This window comes from Rhinatrema bivittatum, chromosome 2 (genome assembly GCF_901001135.1).
Source record: "Rhinatrema bivittatum chromosome 2, aRhiBiv1.1, whole genome shotgun sequence".
Classification (NCBI taxonomy): Eukaryota; Metazoa; Chordata; class Amphibia; order Gymnophiona; family Rhinatrematidae; genus Rhinatrema; species Rhinatrema bivittatum.
Window position 1 is genome coordinate 158669757 of NC_042616.1, and position 25476 is coordinate 158695232.

Sequence of the window (25476 nt, forward strand, 5' to 3'; positions counted from 1 at the left end):
GCGGAGGAAGGTCAGAGAGCTGAGAGGCATCCGTTTTCGCTGCAGGAGTGCAGCCAGAGACTTACTATCCCCTCGAGAACGTGGTGAGGAGCGAGCCCAGACCGAGTGGGCGGACCCAGGCTGTGACGTCAGTGTCGGGCGCCACCCGGACACTATAAGATCGTGGGCCCTGCGGCGACTGACTGGGGAGCGCGGAGGAAGGTCAGAGAGCTGAGAGGCATCCGTTTTCGCTGCAGGAGTGCAGCCAGAGACTTACTATCCCCTCGAGAACGTGGTGAGGAGCGAGCCCAGACCGAGTGGGCGGACCCAGGCTGTGACGTCAGTGTCGGGCGCCACCCGGACACTATAAGATCGTGGGCCCTGCGGCGACTGACTGGGGAGCGCGGAGGAAGGTCAGAGAGCTGAGAGGCATCCGTTTTCGCTGCAGGAGTGCAGCCAGAGACTTACTATCCCCTCGAGAACGTGGTGAGGAGCGAGCCCAGACCGAGTGGGCGGACCCAGGCTGTGACGTCAGTGTCGGGCGCCACCCGGACACTATAAGATCGTGGGCCCTGCGGCGACTGACTGGGGAGCGCGGAGGAAGGTCAGAGAGCTGAGAGGCATCCGTTTTCGCTGCAGGAGTGCAGCCAGAGACTTACTATCCCCTCGAGAACGTGGTGAGGAGCGAGCCCAGACCGAGTGGGCGGACCCAGGCTGTGACGTCAGTGTCGGGCGCCACCCGGACACTATAAGATCGTGGGCCCTGCGGCGCGCAGCCGTCGGCGCGCAGCCGAAGCCGCGCGCCAAAGGGGCGCGCCCCTGGTAAAAAATTTTTGTTGTGAGATAATTATGGGTAGAAAACGTAAGTCGAAAAATTTTTCTTCTTCCCCTATATCAGCGGTGCCAAGAATGACAGGACCCATGGACTCCCATATAATTCGTATTGGGGAGTCCATTGTAGAGGACGTGATAGAAGGTGATTCCCAATTGGGGATATCCTTAAGTCCTAGGCCCTTACAACCTCATATACAGCCTAGAAGGGATGGTACTCCTGAGGCTATTGGAGGTATAAATCCCTTGGGAAGTTCACCTCCTATTGAATCTAAGGGGGTGACAGTACCAAGTGGAAATATACAGTTGCAAATTAATAATGTGAATGGGGGGAACTTGGCTGTTAATTCAACAGTCAAATGTCCCGCTATAATTTTTAATGTAACTGATGAGGGATTCGAAAATGAGGTAGAACCTGAAAGTGTTACACTTTTGGATCTATGGAGGTTAACAACCAAAATAGACAAGAAATTGTCTAGTTCTGTTTCTAAGGTCCATACTTTCTCTGTGGAAACCAGGGAAAAGTTTGTGGAGTTAGAAGATAGAACTAATAAAATTGAAACTTTGATTGGAAATTTGAACCCTACAGTTACTAATATTTCAGCAATAGTGGCATCATCCATTAAAGATAATATCATCCTACATAATAGAATAGAATTATTAGAAAATGAGTTACGTTCTTGTAATTTGCGGTTGTTAAATTTTCCGAGAACTAGATTATTGTCATCTTTTGAATTATATAAAAAATATGTAGTTGAGATCTTGTCTTATGATTCTACACAGATTCCTTTACTCTCAAAGATGTACTATATCCCAAAAGGTAAAACATTACAGACACAAGAAGGGGGAATTGATATTTTAGAAAGTCCTGGGGTCTCTACTTTTTTAGAAGACTCCATGGACAATATCTCGTCTAGAGCAACTTTACTAATTTCATTTTCCTTGAGACAAGAGAAAGACCTATTCTTCGCAAAATATTTTCAATTTAAAGAACAGAATTTTTGTGGCCAGAAGATTCAGGTCTTTCCTGATGTTTCGCGTGCTACACAAGCGCGCAGAAAGCAGTTCTTGTCTCAAAAGCAATCAGTGTTAGATTTAGGAGCGAGTTTTTATTTGAAATTCCCCTGTAAGTGTCATATAGTGTATCGTAATAATAAGTTTGTGTTTAATGACCCGCTACATTTAGAGCGGTTTCTTAGGGATAAGACATCAGTAGAAATACCGGCTGTATAAATAATGGTTGAAATTAGAAATATATCAGTTTACCTGACCTTACTCCCACTCTCCCTAGATGTGGGCTAGATATCCTGAAAATGAGTGTTAAATAATAATGTGTGTATAATTTTTTGTTTTTACTTTCTGGAATTCCTGAATATATTCATTTGTTCAAAATGTTATATTTTAATAAAAATATAAATTATAAAAAAAAAAAAAAAAGAATAAAGAAACCATAAAGCATAACTAGAAACATGCAAACAGACACTGAACTGGAAACTGCAACAAGCCAGAGAGATTGTATGCAGTGTAAGAAAGAAAAAGAGAAACATCACCAGTCCTCATAAATCAAATTAAGAAATATAAAATCAATAGCAGTAAAACCATACTAATAAAAAGAACAGATATTTCAAAACAGCTGATGAATGAAATATCCAATAATTAAAAACTCAAAAAATTTCCAGACACTAATAAAAATGTTTCAAAACAGCAGACACAAATAATGAGATAAAAATACTTTCTTAGCATATGGACAAGTGGATCCAAAGCCAGTGGGTTATGAACCTCTATCAGCAGATGGAAACAGAGCAAAGCTGACGACATGTTATATGTACATCAGCCCGCCATTATTCTCCATCTCCAGCAGATGATAGCCGTGCATCTCCCTACTGGAGATTGCTTAAAAATAAAAAATTTCAAAGGATAAAAGAGATTTATTGGGCCCTCTCTCCTGTGGTGATTCCTTATGGTCCATCCCTCAGTTGAGAATTCTGAGGTGATATCTGTGGATCACTCCATCAGATAAGTGCCTTAGTTTGGTAGCTGTTTTTTCAGCCGCGTGGACTTAGCCAAAAAAAAAAAAGCTGAAAGGCAAGCGAGTGCAGGAAGCCGAGAACAGTGGTGAAGTCCTTGCCCATTTCTCCTGCAGCCGTAGACCGACCTTGTACTCAGCCAGGATGGGCTGAGCTCAAGTAAAAAGTAATTAAAAAAAGAAATAAGAGAGTAAAAGGGGAGATAAGTAGGGATTCCTCTCCTGCCCCTCCCACCCCTGTCTCCATGCTCAGTGTGCCGATCCAACGTTCGTTCCCACCTCCAGGGGAGCTATGGGGATGTGGGCAGCTTGACGGGTTGAGATCTTGGCGGGTTGAGCAGCCTTTTGGCTAGGCCCCATTCTCAGGCTTGTCTTGTTCGCCACATGGTAGACCGCGGTGGCGTTTTTCCTGCTTATAATGCTGCCCTCTTCAGTTGCATCGGTTCGTGCTTGTGCACCCAGATGTGCATCTGAACTGTGCGCCTAGTTGGGCTCAAAGTGGCGCCTACCTGGGTGCTCAGTTGTGCGCACACACACAAACACATACTTATTTACGCACACTATCTGAAGCATATTGGTGGGAACTCAGTTTTGTGGACTTATCGAGGCACAGTGTTGTGTGTCTCATTTTTGGACTCCAAAATTTTGGGTGCTTAGTTTTTGGAACTGGGCACACTCTTATCAGATGCCTGTTAGGGTGTATTGACAGACTGATGGCGTCCATAGCAAAGAAGCCTAAAAGCCTTACCCTTTGTGCTGTTGTCATGTTCGGGCATCCCAGCCTAGCATTCCCTCTAACTTGTGTCAGTGCTGTTTGAGGGCTCAGGAATAATTGCCTCTGTCTGATTTTACTAAGCCTGGTTCTTCCTAGTCTGATGCGGGAATGGAAAAAGAGCTGCCCAGGTGTCGCCTGATTTTGGGGCTCATCTAACTGGTTCATCAGCGGGGGAAGGTAATTCCATGGGTGCAGGTCCAGGCGCAGTCCTCGCCCCCAGCCAATCTTAACAGGTCAGGCCTGGTGCTGCCCGTAAGCATCAGAGTACGCTTAGATCTGCTGCTGGTCTCCCCGAAAGGAACCCAGATGGCACGGATGATGATGCCGATTCTTACTCCCTGGAGGATGGGGAAATTCCTCCGGGATTGGAGCCATATAGAACTATGTTGCATTTCTTTCATAGAGATGAGTTACTGGCTTTGATTTCCCAGATATTGAAGATGTTGGGAGTATCAGGGGCTGAATCCATGTCTGAGCCAAAGAAAGATCCCAGTTCGATTTCTTTGCGTAAAGCCTCATGTTTCTTCCCTATTATGAAGGCCTTTCAAAAATTGATTGATCTTGAATTGGACACCCTGGAAGCTAATTTTAAAGGGGGATGAGCCTTGGAAAGACTATAACCCCTGGATCCAGCTGCGAGAGAACAATTGCGCTTTCCGAATGTGGATGCACGTGTGTGTGCCGTTACAAAGCGGACGACTTTCCCCGTAGAAGGGGGAGCAGCCTTGAAGGATGCACAGGATAGGAGAATTGAGTCTATCCTTAAGCAGGCTTTTGAAGTAATAGGAATGAATTTGCAGATAGCTTCTTGTTGTTCCCTGGTGGCTTGCTCTTGTTTATTTCTCTCTCAGGAGGTCGATGAATCTGGTGTGAATTCCAGGGCAGTGACAGAACCAGTAGCCCCTTTTTTGGCAGATGCGGGCTGCGATTTTGTCCGCAGTTTGGCCAGAGGGGTGTAATAGCTGCCAGGCGTCAGCTATGGTTGAGAAATTGGTCAGCTATACCACCTCGAAGGCTAACCTTATGAAATTGCCTTTTAAAGTCTCACTCTTGTTTGGGAGTGAGCTGGAAAAAATGACCAAAAAGTGGGTGAGTCCCAGGTTCCTCAAGTTGCCAGAGGATAAGAAACAGATGCCGTGCTCCTTCAGCATGAGAGGTCGTACTAGGGGGTTCAAAAGTTTTCAGAGGACTCAACCTTTGGATAAGTCTCAGTCCTTTCGTCCCAGGCAGCCCAGATGGGGCACAAACTTTGGGTAGTAGAGTCCCCTGAACCTTCCAATGAAGGTGAACCGACCCACCCCCAGGAACAGGAAATAGGGGGTTGCTTCTCTCTTTTTTTTTTTTTTATCGGATGTAGGTTGAAATCACGTCAGACCAGTGGGTTCTGGAAGTGATAAGAAATGGCGATGCGCTGGAGTTTTGTAGTGTTCCTTGGGACGTTTTCATGGTGTCTCCCTGCAACTCTCCACAGAAGAGACAGGCAGTGGAGTGTACATTGTTGAGACTCCTCAGCTTGCGAGCTGTGGTTCTAGTGCCCACGTCGCAAGAAAATACAGGCCGATATTCCAATTATTTTGTTGTATCCAAGACGGAGGACTTTTCGTCCCATCCTAGATCTCAAGGGGGTCAACTGTCATTGCTGGTGACGTGTTTTCGCATGGAAACCTTACGCTCCGTGATAATGGCAGTACAATCGGGGAAGTTTCTGATATCTTTGGACTTGTCAGAGGCATACCTTCATATTCCCATTCAGCTAGAGCATTAATTATTTTTGCATTTCGCAGTTTTAGGGCAGCATTATCATTCAAGTGTAACGTTTTGGTTTGGCCACCCTGCCCAGAACTTTTTACAAGATTATGGTGGTGGTGGCGGCAGAGTTAATAAAGGGTGTACCAGAATCCCATCCATATTTAGATGACTGGCTGATTTGGGCCAAGAGTCTGAAAGAGAGCCTTCAGGTCTAGTGCAAGGTGATTTCCTTGTTGCAGGAGCTAGGTTGGGTGGTGAACCTGGCCAAGAGCAATTTTCAGCCATCAAAGTCACTAGGATATCTCTGTGTTCAGTTCGACACGAATCAGGGTAGGATGTTCCTGCCAGAGGGTCGTATTCAGAAGCTGATGGAGCAGGGATGGCAGTGACCCTAGAGGTGGTGAGATGGGCGAGGGTGCATATGCGCCACCTTCCGTGCACTCTGCTGTCTCGTTGGAGCCCACAGTCTCAGGAATATTCGATTTGGCTTCACCTACTGATAGAGATCTGTATACACCTGCAGTGGTTGTTACAAGTGAATCATCTAAGAAAGGGAGTTTCCCTAAGATCACTGGACTGGCTAGTACTCAAGACAGATGTGAGTCTTCAGGGTTGGGAGCTGACAGTGCAAGAGCGCAGGAGTACAGAAGAGTCTTTCTGGAGCATCAATCAGCTGGAAGCCCATACCCATCCGGATGGCATGCTTGTGATTTGGCAATCGATTTCAAGGTCGAGCGGTCCGGATAATGTTGGACAATGTGACAACAGTAGCTTACATCAATTGGCAGGGAGAAACCAATAGCCAGCATGTGTCACAGGAAATAGCCCAACTTATGGAATGGGTGGAAGTGCATCCTCAGGAGATCTCAGCCTCGCACACTGCAGGAAAAGACAATGTAAGAGCCTACTTTCTCAGCAGACAGAGTCTGGTTCCAGGAGAATGGGAATTGTCAAACAAGGTGTTCCAGCCCATAGTGGATCACTGAGACCTTCCGTTTCTGGACCTGCTGGTGACTTCTCGCATTGCGAAGGTTTCTCACTTCGCAGGAGAGATCAAAAGTCCTTAAGCATTGATGTTCTCATGCAGGAGTGGCCAGGAGGGCAAGCTACTGTATGCTTGCCCATGTTGAGCAGAATGATTCAGAGGATCAAGAGTCACACGGGGATGGTGCTTCTGGTGGCATCAGATTGGTCCAGAAAACCGTGGTATTCACATTTGCGAAGATTCCTGGTGGACTCTCCCCTCCAGTTTCTGACTCACAGGGATCTGCCACAGCAATGGCCTGTTCTTCATGAAGATTGGACTCTATTTTGTCTTATGATATGGCCCTTGAGAGGGCTCAGTTGCTGCAGTGTGGATATTCTACTGCGGTGCTTGCCACCTTGCTATGAGCAAGAAAGTTCACTTCCTTAGACTATGTGCGGGTTTGGCAAGTGTTTGAGGCTTGGTGTGAAGACTGAGGGGATCTTCTCATTTGGTTAAGATCCTGCTCATTTTGGAATTTTGCAGGATGGATTGAGTAAAGGATTGGCCTTTAATTCATTAAAGGTACAGGTGACGGCTCTTGCCTGTTTCTAAGGTGAATGGTGGATCCTTATCAGCTCATCCAGATGTAGTCCATTTCTTAAAAGGGCACCATCAAGCTAGGCTGAGATAACATATTGTACAAAATGTCATTTTTGTGAGACTTTCCTCACTCCAAATCATGTCAAATCTTCATCAATGTGTACTGTTCTGTTCTGTTCATATGTCTCACTCTACATGAAAAACTGGCCTCTAATCTCTAAACCACCACCAACACCTCATCTTGAGCCCCTCCTATAGGCATATAAATAGTTGCACATTGTGAGGGCCTCCCCAGAGGCGCTCTCTCTCTCTCTCTCTTCTCCCCTCTCAAGCCCAGAAGTGACCGAAATGCATTTCTAACAATTTATCATGAATTGCGTTATGGCCGTTTCGGGCATATCACACAGCTTAATGCCAGGAAAAAAGGTATAGTTATTTCCAGCGTTAAAACCGTGTGATAGCATGTATTATGCTATCGCACAGTGCGATATTGCCCCTCATTTTCGTAAATCCTGCCAAAACTCCTCCCTAATCCTTCCCCTTCCCAAAATTTGCATTTGCACCATGTGCTAGCATTAGTATTTGCCATAACTCATTTTGATGAATGACCCTGTTATGTCTCAAGATCACTCAGAGTTCATCTCAGTACAGTTAGCACCTATCCACCACCATGTGGAAGGTAGATCCATCTCTGTACAGCCTTTGGTTGTCTGATTCATGTGGGGCTTGCTTCATTTGAAGCCTTACATTAAGTGTCCTGCTGTCTCTTGAGACCTCAGTGTGGTTCTGACCCAGCTAATGAAAGCTCCATTTGAGCCACTGTGCTCCTGTGAGCTGAAGTACCTGAACTGGAAGGTCATATTTTTGGTGACATTGGCTTAGGCACGCAAAGTTTATGAGCTCCAGGCTGTAGCGACTTATCCACCTTTCACCAGATTTTTTCATGATAGTGGTTTCTGCACACATCTCCCAAGTTTCTGCCTCAGGTAGTGATGGACTTTTATCGTAATTAGTCAGTCTTTCCAATTCCCAGACCATATGTTTACAAATGTAAACGGGTGCTGCACAGTTTGTAATTATCTGTTTATTGCCAAACCAGTAACAAGTACAACAATACAACTACCTGTACACTCAAATACATAAATGGTACATCTTATAATTTGAAACTAACATACATTACAGAGTATCAGAAATCACGCACTGATGTGTAATAACCCATTTACCACTATGTAGAGGAGTTCCTATCTCCTGTTTTATGATGCTTCATGGAACCAAGCCCTCAATAGGTGTATATCCTCCCCCCCCCCCCCCCCCCACACACACACAAAATTGTACTCATCCAGTATTGGAAGCTGACCATGGTTGAAAAACATACCACGTTTTGTGAAATTTAGTCAAGGTATCCCTTCTCAAGGCAGTCAAATACTCCATATAGTAAATCCACTTCAATCATTGAAGAACCGCAGAGAAAGGGGGCACTTTATGTTCCTTCCAATGTTTAGCAATTTCACCCCGAACTGCATGAGCCAGAGCTCTGAGTATAGCTCTATGTTCAGTGGCCACATCCGCCTCCGGAACATGCAATAAGGCTTCCTTAGGAGTGAAATGTACCGGCACATATAGCAGTTCCTGGAGCCACAGCGCCGCTTGTGTCCATAATTGTGTGATTGCTGGGCAGGCCCACCACATATGAAAAAAGTTACCCTCTTGGCTGCAGTTCCTCCAACATAGTGCATCTCTGCGTAGCCCCGTTTTTTTTTTCAGTTTATATGGAGTGATATACCATCTAAACAACATTTTGTAATTATTTTCTACCATTGAAGCTGCTATAGAGCTGCGGCCTATCACCACAAAACAGGTATCCAGGTCGCCCTCCAATAGCTGGGTCCCTAGATCCTTTTCTCATGCCTTGACATGGTTCAAGGGATAAGTCACAGCCCCATTTAGAATAGTATATAATTTAGATATGACTCCCTTCACCACATGCACCTTGTCATAATAGCCTTCCATAAGTGTCTTCCCCTTAATCATATCCAGTCGGACAGTTTTAGAAAGCAAGAAATCGCGCAGTTGCATATAAGCAAATTGATCCGTTGAACGTAGCTGGTACTCTGTGTGCACCTCCACAAATGGTTTCACCCCCTGATCAAACCAGAAGTGTCCAAGGGTTGAGATCCCCTTTTTGGCCCAATCCTGAAATACTTTCCCCACTTGCCCTGCTGGGAAAGCCTCACAGTCCCGAATCTGAGTGGAGTACAAGTATCTACGGTTTCCCACCAGATGTGTCCTCCAGCGTTGCCACAAGGTCAGCCATACATGGGGAAGTATGTCCTAAATCTGCCGGGAACTGGTTCCCACCCCAGATCCACTCTCCCTTCATAATACCGGAGACAACCTTTCTTTCCAGTTGTACCCATTGCTTGACTTCCTTATGATTATGAAAATCTACCACTGCCCATAATTGAGAGGCTACATAATATTTTAAAAGATTGGGAACCCCCAGGCCTCCAGACATTTTGTTTTGGTATAGTACCGCTCGTGCCACCCGCGATGGCCACCTCTGCCAGATAAAGGAGAAAACTTTAACCTGTAAACCTCTGAAGTAATGAGTAGGCACTAGGCACGGTAGGGTCTGAAATAGATAAGCTATCCGTGGGAGGAACGTCATTTTAATGGCTGCAATTCTGCTAAGCCAGGTGAGAGTCAGTCTATCCCACTGCTGCAAATCCCTCTCCATCTTTTTACTCAACGGAAGATAGTTTAGGTTGAACAAGTCTTTATATTCTGAGCCAAGCAATACCCCTAAATATTTCACAGTTTGCTTTGCCCATTGGAAAGGGAATTTCATTTTCAAAATGGGGATCATATTGGGTGGTAGAAAAATCGGTAAAATCTCCGACTTCTTTTTATTAACCTTAAAACCGGACACTTTTCCAAATTCTTCTAATTGTGGGATTAACCCCTGTAAAGAATTTTCCGGATCAGCTAAAGTGAAAAGCACATCGTCAGCGTATAATGCTATCTTATACATGTTATCCCCAATAGTGATCCCCTGTATATCGTCATTAGTTCTAATTTGTATTGCCAAAGGTTCTAAACAAAGTGCAAACAACAGGGGTGAAAGGGGACACCCCTGCCGTGTGCCCCTCTGAACCTCAAAATTAGCCGAATATCCCCCGTTTACTTTTATGCAGGCAGCCGGTGTCCTATACAATTCTTGAACCCATGTGAGAAATCCCCCTCCAAGTCCAACCTTCCACAGCACATGGAACAGAAAAGGCCAGTGTACCCTGTCGAATGCCTTTTCAGCGTCCACACCGAACAGTACTGATGGAATCTTATTCACCACAGCATAATGTTATAAAATTTACTACCTTTCGTATATTGTCCCCCGCCATGCGGCCCGGCATAAAGCCCACCTGATCATCATGAACCAAGAGTGGAATTACAAATTTCAATCTATTAGCCAATATTTTTGCTAACAATTTCAAATCAATATTGATGAGTGATATGGGTCTATATGAACTACATAACAGCAGATTTTTCCCTGGTTTCGGCAATATTATAATACCAGCCACATTTGCCACTGGTAAAATGTGACCCCCTATTCCTAAGCTATTAAACATATTAACCAGTGGACCCACCAGCTCTTCCTTAAACTTCTTATAGAAAAAAGGAATATACCCATCTATTCCTGGTGCTTTTCCCAGTTTCAACTCGGAGATAGCAGCTAACACCTCCGCAGATGTGATGGGTTGACTCACTCCCTCTGACAAAGATTCCTCTAAGCATGGAAGTTGAATCTCTGCTAAATACTTCAAAATGTCCGCTTCAGAAGCACTATCTTCCCTCAAATAAAGGGTTGCAAAAAACGTATTAAACTGTGTGCGTATCCCCGCCCCCCTCTGTTATTATAGACCCATCAACTGCTTTAATTTTAGTTATTTGAGATTGGGCAGCTCGGGATTTCAAAGCATGGGCCAAAACTTTTCCCGCCCGGTTGCCATGTTCATAAGTTTGTCTGGCTAAATCCAACTGATAGCCCCTCTCGTCCGCTTCTAATTGTTGCAGCTGATATCTAATATCCCCCAATTCCTTCAAAAGGCTCCTAGTAGGAGTTTGTTTATGGGCTGCTTCCACCTTCACTAACCTATCCCTCAAAATGTGGCTTTGTCTAAGCTTTTCTTTCTTTTTATGCGATGCTAAAGCAATAAATTTTCCCCGAAGGACTGCTTTAAGGCAATCCCATAACAGCACAGGCATAATCCCATCAGTGTCATTCATGACTAGATATTCCCATATAGCAGTTCTTACTTCCAATTCTACCGCCGCATCTTTAATTAATGAATCATTCATCTTCCAAAAACAGCGCCCTTGGTCAGATCCGGCACCATGAAAGAGACCACCAGATAGGGGCATGATCGGACCAAGTAATACTTCCAATATTTGCATCTGAAGTGATACCCATCAAAGATTTATCAATAAAGAAGTAATCAATTCTGGTGTATGTATCATGAGCCTTAGAATAGTAAGGATAATCCCGCCCTCTAGGTTGCCGTTCCCGCCAGTGATATTCACCACTTGCCACCAGTGATATTCACCACTTGCCACTTAGTGAAGAATTGCTGCAATGCTCTTCTATCCACATTTGAATAATGTCCCCCACCTTTAGAACAGTCTACCTTTGGGTTGCAAACCAAATTAAAGTCTCCATCAAATATCAGCTTCCCACATTTAGACTGAAGGAATCTATCATCCATTCTCTGAAGCACCACTCTTTGAAGCGTATTGGGGTTATATACGTTTACCAATGTATAGAAGACCTTATTTATATAGAGTGATACTATGATAAATCTGCCCTCCGTGTCTTTATAGATCGAGTCTACTTGAACCATAAGATCCCTGGAAATTAGGATCCCCACTCCTGTGTATTTAAACTGAGGTGTACTAGCTGCTAGAAAAACTTGTGGATAGCAAGCATTATTCAATAAGCTTTCGTGCCTCTGACGGAGATGAATCTCCTGAATAAACAAAATAGTCACCTTCAATGAAAGCTCTTCTTTAAACAAACTATTTCATTTTGCGGGATGGTTAAGGCCTTTAACATTCATAGAAACTATTTTAATAGACATCAGGAGAAAACCACACCTGCTCTCTCTGGCATATTACATTCAGTAAGCCAACTCTCCTGTACTCCCTCCAGAAAACCATCCGAGATATCATAGACTATCCCCCCCCCAAAACCCAATAACCAACTCTCCTCAATCTTCCAATAATCTCCATCCCCTCCCTCCCCTTCCACCCCTCCCCTCCACCCTGTAATACCACCACCACTGTTGCATCGGCAGGGATACCCTTGAGGAGTCTGTGAAATCACCCCCCCCCCCACTCATCCCACTAACCTTATTGTCACTCATAACAGAAAGAGTTCAAAACATTTAACACAGCTGCAGATTGCATAGAAGAACCTTTCAAGTATTTCTAACCAAAACAATAGTGTATACCTTCTCCCAGCATAGCATTATTGAACTTGCCAAGATCGAACATAAGTGGCCATAAATGACCAGCAGAAGTGATGCATATAAAGACCACAATTTATTAACATGTATTGCCTAGTCACTCCACTCCCTCCTGAGGTCCGGAGTACTCCGTAGATTTGCCTTGTAATCTGGAGCCTGACTTCCCTATCCGTTGCCATCGTGGACGTTCTGCTCCAATAGATTTTTGCACTCCTCTTTCAGCCTCAGGTAAAATCAGGCCTTCGCCCGCCAAGACCTTGTCCGCTTCCGACGCCATTTTGATGAAGTGCATGCGTCCATCCTTGATGAAGGCCAAGCCTGTCAGATACACCCATCGGTACCGAAGATTTTCGCACCTTAGAAACGCTGTCACAGGTTGAAAGTCTCTCCGTTTTTGCAACGTAGCCGCCGCCAAGTCATTATATATGGTTACGTTCAGTCCTTCCCATGTTATAGTGCCCATCTTTCGAGCTTGCTGCATGATAGCTTCCTTCATTCGATAGCTATGAATACACGCAATGATGTCTCTGGGAGTGTTCATTCTGTTTGTTCTCATCGCTCTATGTGCTCTGTCTAGCACTATTTCACCCTCTGAAAAGTCACGCTGATCAGATCGTTCATTGAGCACCATCCTGCAGATTTTTTTGAACCTCTAGTGTCACATCCAGATATGCCTCCGTTTCTGGTATTCCCCGAACTCGAATGTTAGCGTGCCTCGATCTATTCTCGAGGTCCTCCATTTTAACTAGTATTTCTTCATTAGTCTTATGTAATTCAGTAAGATCTTGCCGAATACGGGAGACTTCCACTCCCTGTCCCTCTACTATATTTTCCACATCTTCAACCCTCCGACCGTAGTCCCCAAGCTCGGAGTGAAACTCCGACAGCACCTCCTGCATATCGGTTTTAATTGATTTGATATCTTTTTGTATTTCCACAAACCATTGTTTAAAATCATCTTTAGTGAGTTCTGACGCTTCTCCTAACCTTCCGTTCTCAGTTCCTTCAGTCGTGATCTCCCAAACCAGATTCCTCGCACAAGGCCGCGAAATGGGAACCTCCTGATGCGTATGAGATTGACTTCAAATCCAGCAATTTTTTTCCTGGAAGTCATCACAGAGGCATCCGTCATCCCCTATTGTGTTCCAGAAGGAAAAATTAGCCCCGATTACGCCAGTCGAGCTTAAATTTGGATGAGTGAGGAGAGAGCTATCACTTTATGCGACCATGCTGTAGGGATGACGTCACTTCCTCCTTGCTGCACAGTTTGGACTGCAAAAGAGTCTTAACCTATCTGGAGCATTTTCAAACCCATTGAAAGTCCAACCAGCCAACATTTTGTTTCTTTTAACACCAACAACCCTGGGATTGCTGTTGCCAAACACACACTATCAAATTGGGTAGCAGATTGAATCTCCTCCTGTTATGCCCAGGCAGGCCTGAATCTAATGGGTAATGTCAAGATTCATGTAGTCCAGAGCCATGGTGGTGTTGATAGCCCACTTAAGATCAGACTCCATGGAGGAGATCTGCGAGGCTTCAACTTTTGTTCAGGGACTCCTGACATGACAGCACTATTGTTCAGGGACTCCTGACATGAGTGTATGTTCAGCCAGTCTGTCCTGAGCAATCTTTTTGAGACGTAGAAGCAAACGTCATCCCTCCTAGGACCCGTTATTTTTGTTTCACGCTGCCCCTTTAAAAGACAAATATACAGAAAAAAGGCTCATTGCCACCAAAAAACAGTTGTTATCATGCTTGTTGGCATTGTTTTGCTTTCCACCTTTTTAATTGGGGGTAATCTGTAGCTAGGCATTTGCTACTTGTAAGAACTGCCATCCTGTTTGTCCTTGGAGAATGTAAAATTGCTTACCTGTAACTGAGGTTCTCCAAGGACAGCAGGATGGCAGTGCTCATGAAAGCCACTCACCTCCCCTTGGAGTTGGCTTCTTCGAGTTTAAGGCAAGAGATTATACTGAAAGTGCTCCTTTGTTGGCACCTAGCAGTATGACATGACACCTAGCACATGTCCAGGCCTACTATTTCTTCGGTTCATGAGATACATAAAAATGTGACATCACCCCCCCCCCCCCCCCCCGATCAGGCCGATAGTTTCTTTGAATGGGGCCGTGTTGGAACCTTTAGCCATCCTTATCAATTGGTTTTTAGAACCGGAGTGGCGCAGACAGTATCGTATATCAAGGAGACATTACATTTTTTGACCAATTTGCAATTGCTTCAGTTGGGAGCATAGTCAGTACATCGGAAGCCAATGGACATGAATAATCTATTGTGATCTCACAGTCATCATGCAAAGTTAGGGTTACCGGTGAGCCAATTTTTTCGTATCGGATACATTTGTTCAAGTTTGGATGAATATGAGCAACAGGCTTCTGTATTGACAGCAAAGTTCAGAGCAAGAGGATACCCCTACAAGGATACAAGATGAGCAGATAAGCATGCTAAATACTCTGAGCTGCAAGCACTGTTACAGTATAAATCGCACAAAGACAATACTGGATTAGTTTGTATATTAAAGCACACTACGGCGGAATCGAAGGTAGCTGTATCCATCAGAAAACATGAGCACATATTAGCATTGCATGATCTTTTTAAGGACCCACTTTTAATTGCAACATCTCGAGGGTTCATGGGCTTGAATTGTCCACTCCTACTTGGTAAACATTACATCAAGCCTCATTGATAGTCAAGAACAGAAATGTAATGTGTGGTTTTTGTAAGAGTATGATAAGAGGGTACCAATTGGGTAAACCCGGTCACCAGATACCTTGTGAAGAGGAGAGCAGTGACAGACTGTTGTTCAGCTAATATAGTGTCTGCACTCATTTGTCCTTGCCCTGAACGTTAAGTTGGCTGCACTACTATTCTGGTCAAACTGAGATTGATCAAACATCGTTCTTGACTGCATACACGTACATTGAGTGCGCCGATGATACAATATTGCATCGATCATTCACATGTTTGACTAGCTTCAATGGACAATAATAGAACAAGTGCATATGTCAGCGCCGGGAGGTGACTTAATTACTCAGTTGAATTACCAGGAGTGCTTTTGGATGAACACACTTAAAGACTGTGTCCCCTGCAAATATGAACGAGGAACTTAATTGATCATCGTTATTATGATAGATTCCATTGGATGCAAGCATCGTCTCCCTGGTGATTGGTTAGTTGCTCCTTGTCAAATAGTAGGATAGGTTGTTTCCATGTTATATTGTTTAATTTAAAAGGACACTATTAAAATATTCTGGTAATAAAATTGGGTGATGTTTAGGATAGTGGAAGCCATTGGAAAGGACATTTCAAGTCCATTCCCTAAAAAGAAAGTCAGGATCATCTCCTGATGAAGGATTCTTTCGAAATGTGGCCTCATTGGGTTGTCATGGCGAGAGTGATCTATCAGCAGGGCCGGATGGTGAAGGAATAATTTTTTATTAGATAGCACCTTGAGTTAGTTTTTATAATGCAAAAAAAAAATTGTTTAAAAAAAATTATTTTTGTTGTGAGAACTATTGACTGTCAAGAGATGAGGTGGGTTGTTTCAATTTATGATTAAAAGTTTGGCCACGGTAACCTGGATGTTATCTTGTTTGGGCCACATATGAAACCACCACCTTCCACCAATAATTATTTTTTTTGACAGTTCATTAGTTCAGTAAAGTTTTGGTTGGGATGTTCTTTATTTTGCTGAGGCACATGCCCAATAGGGCAAGCTAGAAGTTCTAGAAACTTTGAGATAAAAGTTCCGTGCCAAGCTCTATCTTTCAGAACCCTCTTGCCTGCCCTTGGAGTTGGTTCTTCAAGTTCCTTTTAGATATTAAATAGATTGAAAGGGACCTGCATGATGCATTGATGTGGATCAGGCTGCACATGCCCTGAGCATGCTCAAAGTTTCTTGAAGTTTTGAAGTAATCTTCCTGCACCAGATTCTGTCGGATAACATCACCTTATGTGTGAGGACTTGCATCTTACTCTCCTTACAGGTAAGCAACTTTACTATAAAGAGGGATCTTTTTGAATGCTACATAATTTCTTTAGCTCTCTATTAAAAGTTCAATCATGCACAACAATAATTTAGAACCAAAGCAAAATATTACCTCCTTCCCACCAAAAAATGACATTCCTTGAGGAAGGGCCAGGAATAGTTAAGAAAGCTTGTATCTGTTGTTATTAGTTAGCCTGTAAAATTATCATCTCAATCATTTTTATATATAAAAAATAACCTTGGTCACTATTTGCTTCCATCATCTAGCTGATCTGAAATATCCTTGACTCTCTAAGAGTCCAAGTTAAATTTTTAATTTCATCTAATAGTGAAACTTAATAGGTTTTCTCTTGGTGCCCTCCTATAGCCTACCTATCCTTTTTGATTAAGATCACTTGGTTACTAGGTTACAACTGTGCACTTTTGGCTTAGTTGTCATGGGACTTCTTGTCAGTTCTAGAGTTCACAGGATTCCTAGGCAGTTACTGTTCATATTGTACCCATTTTCTCATAAAGCAAACTTGTATTTCTAGTCCTGTAAATCTAATATCATTCACTAGAGAACTTTTCAAAATGAAAAATATGATAAAATAAAGGAATTTGCTTTATTGACAAAGTCAATTTTTGCCATAAAAAATAAGCATTAATTATACGATTTAGAAATTCATATCAATCATTTGTGTATCTCCCTCTGGATTATCACAAATACAAAGAGCTTTATAAATTTTATTTTCTTATTTTTCAGTAGGTAGTGTTACTGTGATAAGTCCATTGGAATTGATTAGAACGAAGATGCAGTTTCGCCCTCTGTCTTACAAGGAGCTAAGACTGTGCATTAATAATTCTGTGGCAAAAGATGGTTGGCGCTCTCTGTGGTGTGGATGGGGTGCCACTATTCTTCGGGATGTGCCTTTTTCAGGTAAGATTTAGGACCCTATGTACTAAGCAATTTTCCCATAGACACAATGGGGGGAAATTTAATACATAGGCCATTTAATTGCTTTTTTTTTCATAATTGATATCCAGGAATTAGTTTGTTCTCTTTAGAAGGAAAAATATATTAATAGGCCCAGGACAATCAATGCAATAACGAGACTAGGTATGTTTTAAAAAATGGGAAGTTGATGGGTACCTGGAAATGAAAGCTTATGGTACCAGATCTCAGCCCTGGTTTTGATAGAGCTGGAAGTAGGAAAAAGCAGGAGGAAACTGATGGTTGAAAAAAAGGGAGAAGGTAATGGTATTGTAGTATATACACACACAAAACAATGGTTTGCCTTCAAGAGTCTGATTAAAACCTTATATGCAAGCATCAAGCAAGATCTTTCAATGTAGGCAACCAAGACTGGAAATATCCCAGGAGCCAGATCACCTGGGTGCCTAAAATTTGGCACCTAAAATTCAGAAAAACAAAAATAAAAATATTTTTTCCCTTTATTTAAAAAAACCTAAACTAAAAAAGAGCAAAATAAAACAATCCAAGTAAAATAGCAATAACAGAAGAATGAAAACGCAAGAAAAAAGTAAGGAAAAAATGTTCCCTGGCTCTTAAACTTTTATTTTGTCTGGCATCTAAGTTTTCTAAATATATTTCCACCCTTGCAGACAACATATCTCCTTCAGGTACATTAGAATAATTTAATTTTGTTTAGTGGGACAAAACACCATTACTACTGTAGAAAAAAAGATCCTCACATATGGGTGACATCATCAGGATGGAGCCCAATCATGGAAAACTTCTGTCAAAGTTTCCAGAACTTTGACTGGCCCCTACTGGGCATGCCCAGCATGGCACTAACCCTGCAGCCAGCAGGGGTCCCCCTTCAGTCTTCTTTTTTCCACGCAGCAGTAGTCTCGTGGTAAAGGAGCTCTGAAGAGAATCCTGACAGGAATGTTCCTCAAGGAATTACTATTGCCGCACAGGGGTCTCCCCTCTAACTTTTCCCAGTCCATGGTACTCCGGTAAGTTTTAACCTGTTTTTCCGTCGATTACCGTCGAGTTTGGCCCTCGCGGCCTACTGGCCGTCGACCGTACCACGGCTTGATTTTTTTCCATGGCGTCGGGGTTTTGTCGATGCCCGGACTGTACCCGCACCATGTCTATCACAGACCCTCATAAAGTCTGTGTAATGTGTCTAGGACACGAGCACGATGTCTTGACCTGCACCAAATGTGCCCTCATGACACCGAAGGGTCGCAAGACCAGAATGGAGAAGATGGAACTTCTCTTCCGTGCTCAAACCCCGACTCCGTCCATTGTATCGACGTCGTCAGAACCAGCACCGTCAACTTCGTGCCAGCATCGACCAGTGACCGACCGCCATTGACGACTTCTCGGCCATCAACACCCTCCACTCCCCCTCAGGATCAAGGGGATCGCAGGGAGAAACATCGCCATCGACACCGTAAGACTCGGACCATCGAGGGAGCGAATCATCGACCTCGCCATCGTCCGAGCCGCTGTCGAAGAGACCCCGTCCAGGAAATACACCGATCATTCCTGTGACCGAGTCCCCGAGGCAACCCTCACCTGATCGGGGATCCCGAACCGCGACTCCGCCTTTAACGGTGGTCCCTCCGGCTATGCCTCTGCCTCCTTCTTCTATTCCAGAGGTGGGGCTGCTTGCTCCAGGTCTCCAAGAAGAACTGGACCGGATGGTTCAGGAGGCCATCGACAAGGCGATGCAACGTCTTCAGGTTCCTCCGACACCAGCACAGTCTGTGGAACCGATCATCGACCCGATTCCAGCAGAGCTGGCACCGCTGCTATCCAGGATGGAAGCGCTTTTGAGCGCTTTTCCTCCGATGGTTCCCGGGTCCCCAATGGCTACGATGCCCTCCCCATTGATTGCATCATCGGGAGGAGAAACACTGTTTCGCATACCTCCATCGGGAGTTCTACCTCAGCCATCGATGCCGATACGTCCCTCGCCACCGACCCATCCATCGGTGTCAATACGTCCATCGGCGCCACCGAGTCATCCATTGATGCCCTCGATGCCTGCACCGGTGCCTTCAATGCCATCATCGGTACCTCCAATAATTCCTCCGATTCCCTCGGAGCCTAGACCGGGACCTTCAGGTTTACAACCACCCTGTCCCCCTCTAGTTCCTAGAGGAGCAGGTGCTGATCCTTACGACACCTGGGGTGATGACACTTCATCAGACACCGATGATTTACCTTCACCACCTTCACCCTGGAACAGAGATAAAAGATGTAGTTATGTTTTATTTATTTGACTTATCTTTCACATTTTTTTAACCATGTGCTTATAAAGCGGTTTACATCAAGATAAAAATGCAAAGTTCTAAAATATAGTTGTGGCCTTAGCTGACGTCCAGGATGGAAGCAATGTTCCTGGGCTGCCAGAGGTAGAGATGCCAGCTGGTTAGGTGGAAAGGGTAGTTAAAAAAAAAAAAAAAAAAATCCTCTGCCTTAAACCTAGCAATTCATCACAGAAGATATACTATAATGGTAGAAGAAATAAGATAAGTACCATTTAAAAGAGTCCTTCTAAGATTTATAAATCAAAGACTGTGATTCTAATTTAGAATACATTTTGAAGAGCACTTTTCATTATTAGTGCAATATTTTTAAAAGCATTTCTCATATTCACGCAATGCCTTATCAATTAAAAAATTGTTAAACATTTATAATTTGGAAGAAAAAAGGAAATATTTACATTTAAAATGGAGATTGGAGGGGTTTTTTTTTTTACTTATGATCGAAGCAATGATGCTAGCATTGAGCTATTACAGCCAAGGCGATATATTTCCTCCATTTAATTATACTCAAAATATTTAAAATTTTGAATTCATTGTGTGAAGGGTAATCTGGTTGTGGTTTATTGTTGTACTTCACTCATCTGCATTTTTGTTTTGATGCATCCTCTATAGGCATATCAAATCTGAGCGATGGCAACGTCTATAGGGAATTTGCGAAATGTGCCCATAGAAGAAATCTCTAAGGGCGTGATTTACTATGGCTTTTCTCCCATTCTGTGTCTATGGTAAAAATGCTTAGTGAATGAAGTCCTAAGTGATCCGTTCACACCTTCACATCCCACTATTGCGTAGACAAATTGGCAAACGCAGATGGTTCAGTGGAGAAGGCAGTATTGCATAAATTATCATCTAGATAGATGCTATTGTAGGATTTTTGGTCTAAAAAGACCCCAGCAGCCTAATTAACAGTAGTCAAAGGACCCTGGATTTACTTTTATCTCCATCGAGCAACTGTTTTTGGTTAATCAGATTTACTTTTATTGCTGGGGTCTTTTTAGACCAGAGCTTTCCAAACTTTTCATGTTGGTGACACACTTTTTAGACAAACATAATTTCGGGACACAGTAATTCAGTCTACTAGCAAACCAGAGGTTAAAGGTTAAACGAACGAAATGTATTTCGACAATTTATGTATGTTTCCTTAAATATATACATAATAAAATGTTTCACAACACAACCTATCTTGTGAAAACCTTTCATTTATATTAAAAATATATAATATTCCAAGATTAATGTTATTGTTATAATTTATGAGTAACAATAATAAAGCAAAGTTATTGTGTTATTCAATTTACCTCTTTAATGAGATATATGAGCTTGATGGGATGAACACAGCGTTTGAATATTTGGTGTTAATAAAAAAAAGTCCAAAGGGTCTTTTGCGTAATTTTAAAAAGCCGGCCAGTTTCACACTATATAATTATTTGATAGCCTCATTCAACTAATTCTATATGGCTTTGAGAGTGAAGCCTGGAATTTATAGGAAGGGACAGAATGTCAATATAAATCCTGCACCTCCAGTTCTGTAACTCTGTGCATCCACTGAAATTCCCCCAAACAATGGAGCTTGGATGTTTCCCTTACAGCTCATCATACTAAAAGATATTTTCAAATTCTGGTGTCACAGTAACAGCAGCACAAACACCTTCCACTGCCAGGCACATTGTGAACTAACACACAAAACCCCGCAAAAAAGAAACTCAAAATCTATACTGCAATCCCATCGTAACATAACAGTAATAACACTAAGGACTCAAACAACAATAATCCTACCTGTGAAAAAGCAAGGGTAAATATTACACTGGGTCCTAGAATACCAATACACCACCTACTGAGGAAACAAAACAAACCAGATTGCTATAGATCCCTATGCTAGCAGAATCTCTCATCATGGTCACACACACAGAGCAGAGACAGACCCTCACCAAATACAGAATACAAAATAAAGGAGCACAAATTAGATAAAAACTGAAATGGAAACCCCAAGAAGCCAGACTCTGTGTATTAACAATGGAAAAACAGAACCACCATTCCTCATAAAACAAATAAAATCAAGAAACATAAAGCATCAGTTATAATAGTAAAACCATACTAATAAAAGAATATTTTAAAACTACTGATAAATAGAATTTCTATTAATTAAAATCATATACATTTTTTACAATTTCCCAAACACCAATAAAATATTTCAAAACAGCACATATTTCAAATAACACCCAATAATTAAAACTAATAAGGATTTTAAAAAGCCCCTGCTGTCCATACGTGGGAGCTCTTGATTTCCAGTCACCCTGATATTGTCAAGGATTAGGAGGTTATCCTCGCTCTCTCACACATATACACACCCATTCATGCTCTTATACCCACCATACAGGAACCTCCGGTATATAAATTATTTAAATAAATAAATAAATAAATAAATAAATAACCTCTCGCTCTCACACACACTGACACACTCTCAGGCTCTAAGACACTCTCTCCCCCTCCACACACACCCCCCACACAAACTCTTACTCCCCTAGATATTCTCATACACACTCATGCTCTCACTCTCTCTGACTCCCTCACATACACACAAACAGGCAAGTTCCCAATCATTCTCACACACTGAAACTGACCCTCAGGCAGGCTCCCATTCATTTTCACACCACTCCCTCACCATCCCCCAGGCATGCACACACTCATTCTCACACAAACAGTCCCCCAGGCAGGCACCAATTCATTCTCACACACACACACATACACCACACACAGGCAGGCACCTATTCTCACACATACAAACCCCAGGAAGACACCCATACATTCTCATACACAGACACACCCTCAGGCAGGCACCCATGCATTCACACACATACACCCCCAGGCAGACTCCCATTCATACACATGCACACTAAAGGCAGACCCCCTCTCTTTCTTTTGCCAGCAACCTCTGAGCCTCTCTCATTCCTCTGCTGCTACTGTCACTGATGCTGCATGGTTTTGGGGAGGCGCTGATTGCTGCTATTGGCACTGAAACCCATTCTGCTGCCTCCTCTGTGCAGGCCCCGTGGTTTTCCACTTCTTCCATGTTGATCTCATACATTGTGAGATCTGCATAGAGAAAGTGCTACTCTTGCACATTACCAAAGATTACATGTGCCAATCAGTAAAAAGTAATTTTTTTTTTTTAATTTTTTTTTTTACCTTTGCTGTCTGATCTTAGTTTTCTAATCGGTTGGTCACAGGCTTTTTTGTTCCACCTCCCCTTTCTTATTTTTTTGCCAATTCCTTTCATATTGTCTTTTTTTTCTATTTCTTTTCTCACAGGACAAGCAGGATGGTTGTCCTCACAAATGGGTGACATCGAGGATGGAGCCCACCACGGAAAACTTCTGTCAAAGTTTAAACAGAACTTTGACTGGCCCCTACTGGGCATGCCCAGCAAGGCACTGACCCTGCAGCCAGCAGGGGTCTCCCTTCAGTCTTCTTTTTTCCGCGCAGCAGTTGCCACGCGGTGAAAGGAGCTCTCTTACCACGTTCCTGACAGGAATTCGGTATTTTTCTTTCCGAAGAAAATTTGCCCCTCAGGGGTCTCCCTTCGACAAATTTTTGTCACCTCCGCGGAAACCGGTAAGTTTTTTGCCTTTTTTCTTCGACTACCGTCGAATTTGGCCCTTGAGGCCTGTTGGCAATTACCGAGCCCGCGACTAAATTTGGCCTTAAGCCATGGCGACGGGGTTCCGTCGATGCCTGGATTGTACCCGGACTATGTCAATCACAGACCCCCATAGAGTTTGTGTTTTGTGTTTGGGTAGTGGGCATGATATCCTGATTTGCACCAAATGTGCCCTAATGACACCTAAGGGTCGCAAGGCCAGGATGGAGAAGATGGGGCTCCTCTTCCATGCACCCACCCCAACGCCATCGATAGCATCGACGTCATCGGAACCGGCACCGTCGAAGTTGCACCACCATCGTCAACCCTCCGGTGACCGTCCACCATCGATGACTTCTCGGCCGTCGACTCCTGTCCCCTCCCCGGATGGGCGAGGAGACCGGAAGGACAAGCATCGCCATCGACGGCACAAGTCTCGGCCTGTCGAGGATCCACAGTCATCGACCTCTGAACAAGCCGAGCCACCGACTAAGAGGCCTCGATCAGACTTGGCACCGTCCACGTCTCGTTCGCAGGCATCGCGGAAACCCTCACCCTCTAGGGGTGTGGGAGCCGTGATCCCACCGGTTACGGTGGTCCCTCCGGCTCTGCCTCAGCCTCCCTCTCCCGTCGAGCCGGGTATTGTTACCCCTGGTCTCCGGGCAGAACTGGACCGGCTGGTCCAGGAGGCCATCGAGAAAGCGATGCAAAGATTCCAACCTCCATTGGCACCGTCTCCGGCACCGATTCCGGCACCGCCACCGGCATCGACCCCGGCACCGACTCCGCCACCGAGGAAGGAACCGACCACCGAACCTTTGGTGGAAGCGCTGGCACCGCTACTACAACGTATGGAGGCACTTGTACATGCCCTTCCATCGATGATTCCAGTAGCACCGACAGCGCCATCGTCTCCGACTGGATTTTCATCGGCGGGAGAAACACCGTTCCTGATTCCCCCTTCCGGGGTGGTCCCATCGGTGCCTTCTCGAATATCTCCACCGATTTATCCTTTGGCTCCATCGGCAGCACCGAAACCCTCGATGCCGTTCCCAGTACCGATTGTACCGCCGGTTCCTCCAAGGTTTCCGTCGATGCCTTTGGATCCTCAACCAGGTCCATCGGGGCTTCAACCCCCAAGTGATCCCTATGATACCTGGGGTGATGATACATCTTCTGACACAGATTTACCATCACCGCCTTCTCCTACAGAGAGTAGAAAAAGATCTCCTCCAGAGGATCTCTCCTTTATTAATTTTGTAAAGGAGATGTCCGAAATTGTACCTTTTCAGCTGCAATCTGAGACCGATGACAGACACCAGATGATGGAACTGCTTCAATTTTTGGATGCTCCAAAAATCATCGCTTCCATCCCCATTCACCAGGTGTTTCTCGATCTCTTAAAGAAAAACTGGGAATCTCCTTCATCTGTATCACCAGTTAACAAGAAGGCTGACTCCACATACCTCGTCCAGTCAGCACCAGGCTTTCAAAAGCCTCAACTGGATCATCGCTCTGTTGTGGTTGAGTCCGCACAAAGAAAGGCCAGGCGTCTAAAGCCACACTCCTCCGCTCCACCGGTCAAGGACAATAAATTCCTGGACAGTGTGGGACGGAAAGTGTACCATGGAGCTATGCTGATTTCTCGCATAGCCTCATATCAACTCTACATGACGCAATATAACAGAGCCATCCTAAAACAGATGCAAGATTTTGCTGACACATTACCTGACCAATACCAGCCACAGCTTCAAGCCCTTCTTAACAAAGGGTTTGAAGCGGGGAAGCACGAGATCAGAACGGCTTATGACATCTTCGATGCCTCCACAAAGGTTTCAGCTACTGCCATCTCGGCCAGACGTTGGGCTTGGTTAAAGTCATCCAACCTTCGCCCAGAGGTCCAGGATCGTTTAGCGGATTTACCCTGCTTAGGGGACAATTTGTTTGGAGAACAAATTCAGCAAATAGTAGCTGAATTGAAAGATCACCACGAAACGTTGAAACAACTTTCTTCTGTTCCGTCTGAGGTTTCCTCCAAACAACCACTTAAGAAGGACTCTAAGAAGTCGTTCTTTCGGCCACGCCGTTACTACCCTCCATCGGCC

General features: G+C 44.1%; 1 protein-coding gene across 3 annotated transcripts in view; it reads left to right on the forward strand.

The window, feature by feature from the left end:
- SLC25A40 (solute carrier family 25 member 40) overlaps positions 1 to 25476 on the forward strand; it is a 127197-nt gene that overhangs the window by 64676 nt on the left and 37045 nt on the right. For all 3 annotated transcript variants that reach the window (XM_029588800.1, XM_029588801.1, XM_029588799.1), the window contains exon 7: positions 17198 to 17371. In XM_029588800.1, coding sequence (XP_029444660.1) covers positions 17198 to 17371 — 174 coding nt within the window. The remainder of the gene's footprint in view (positions 1 to 17197; positions 17372 to 25476) is intronic.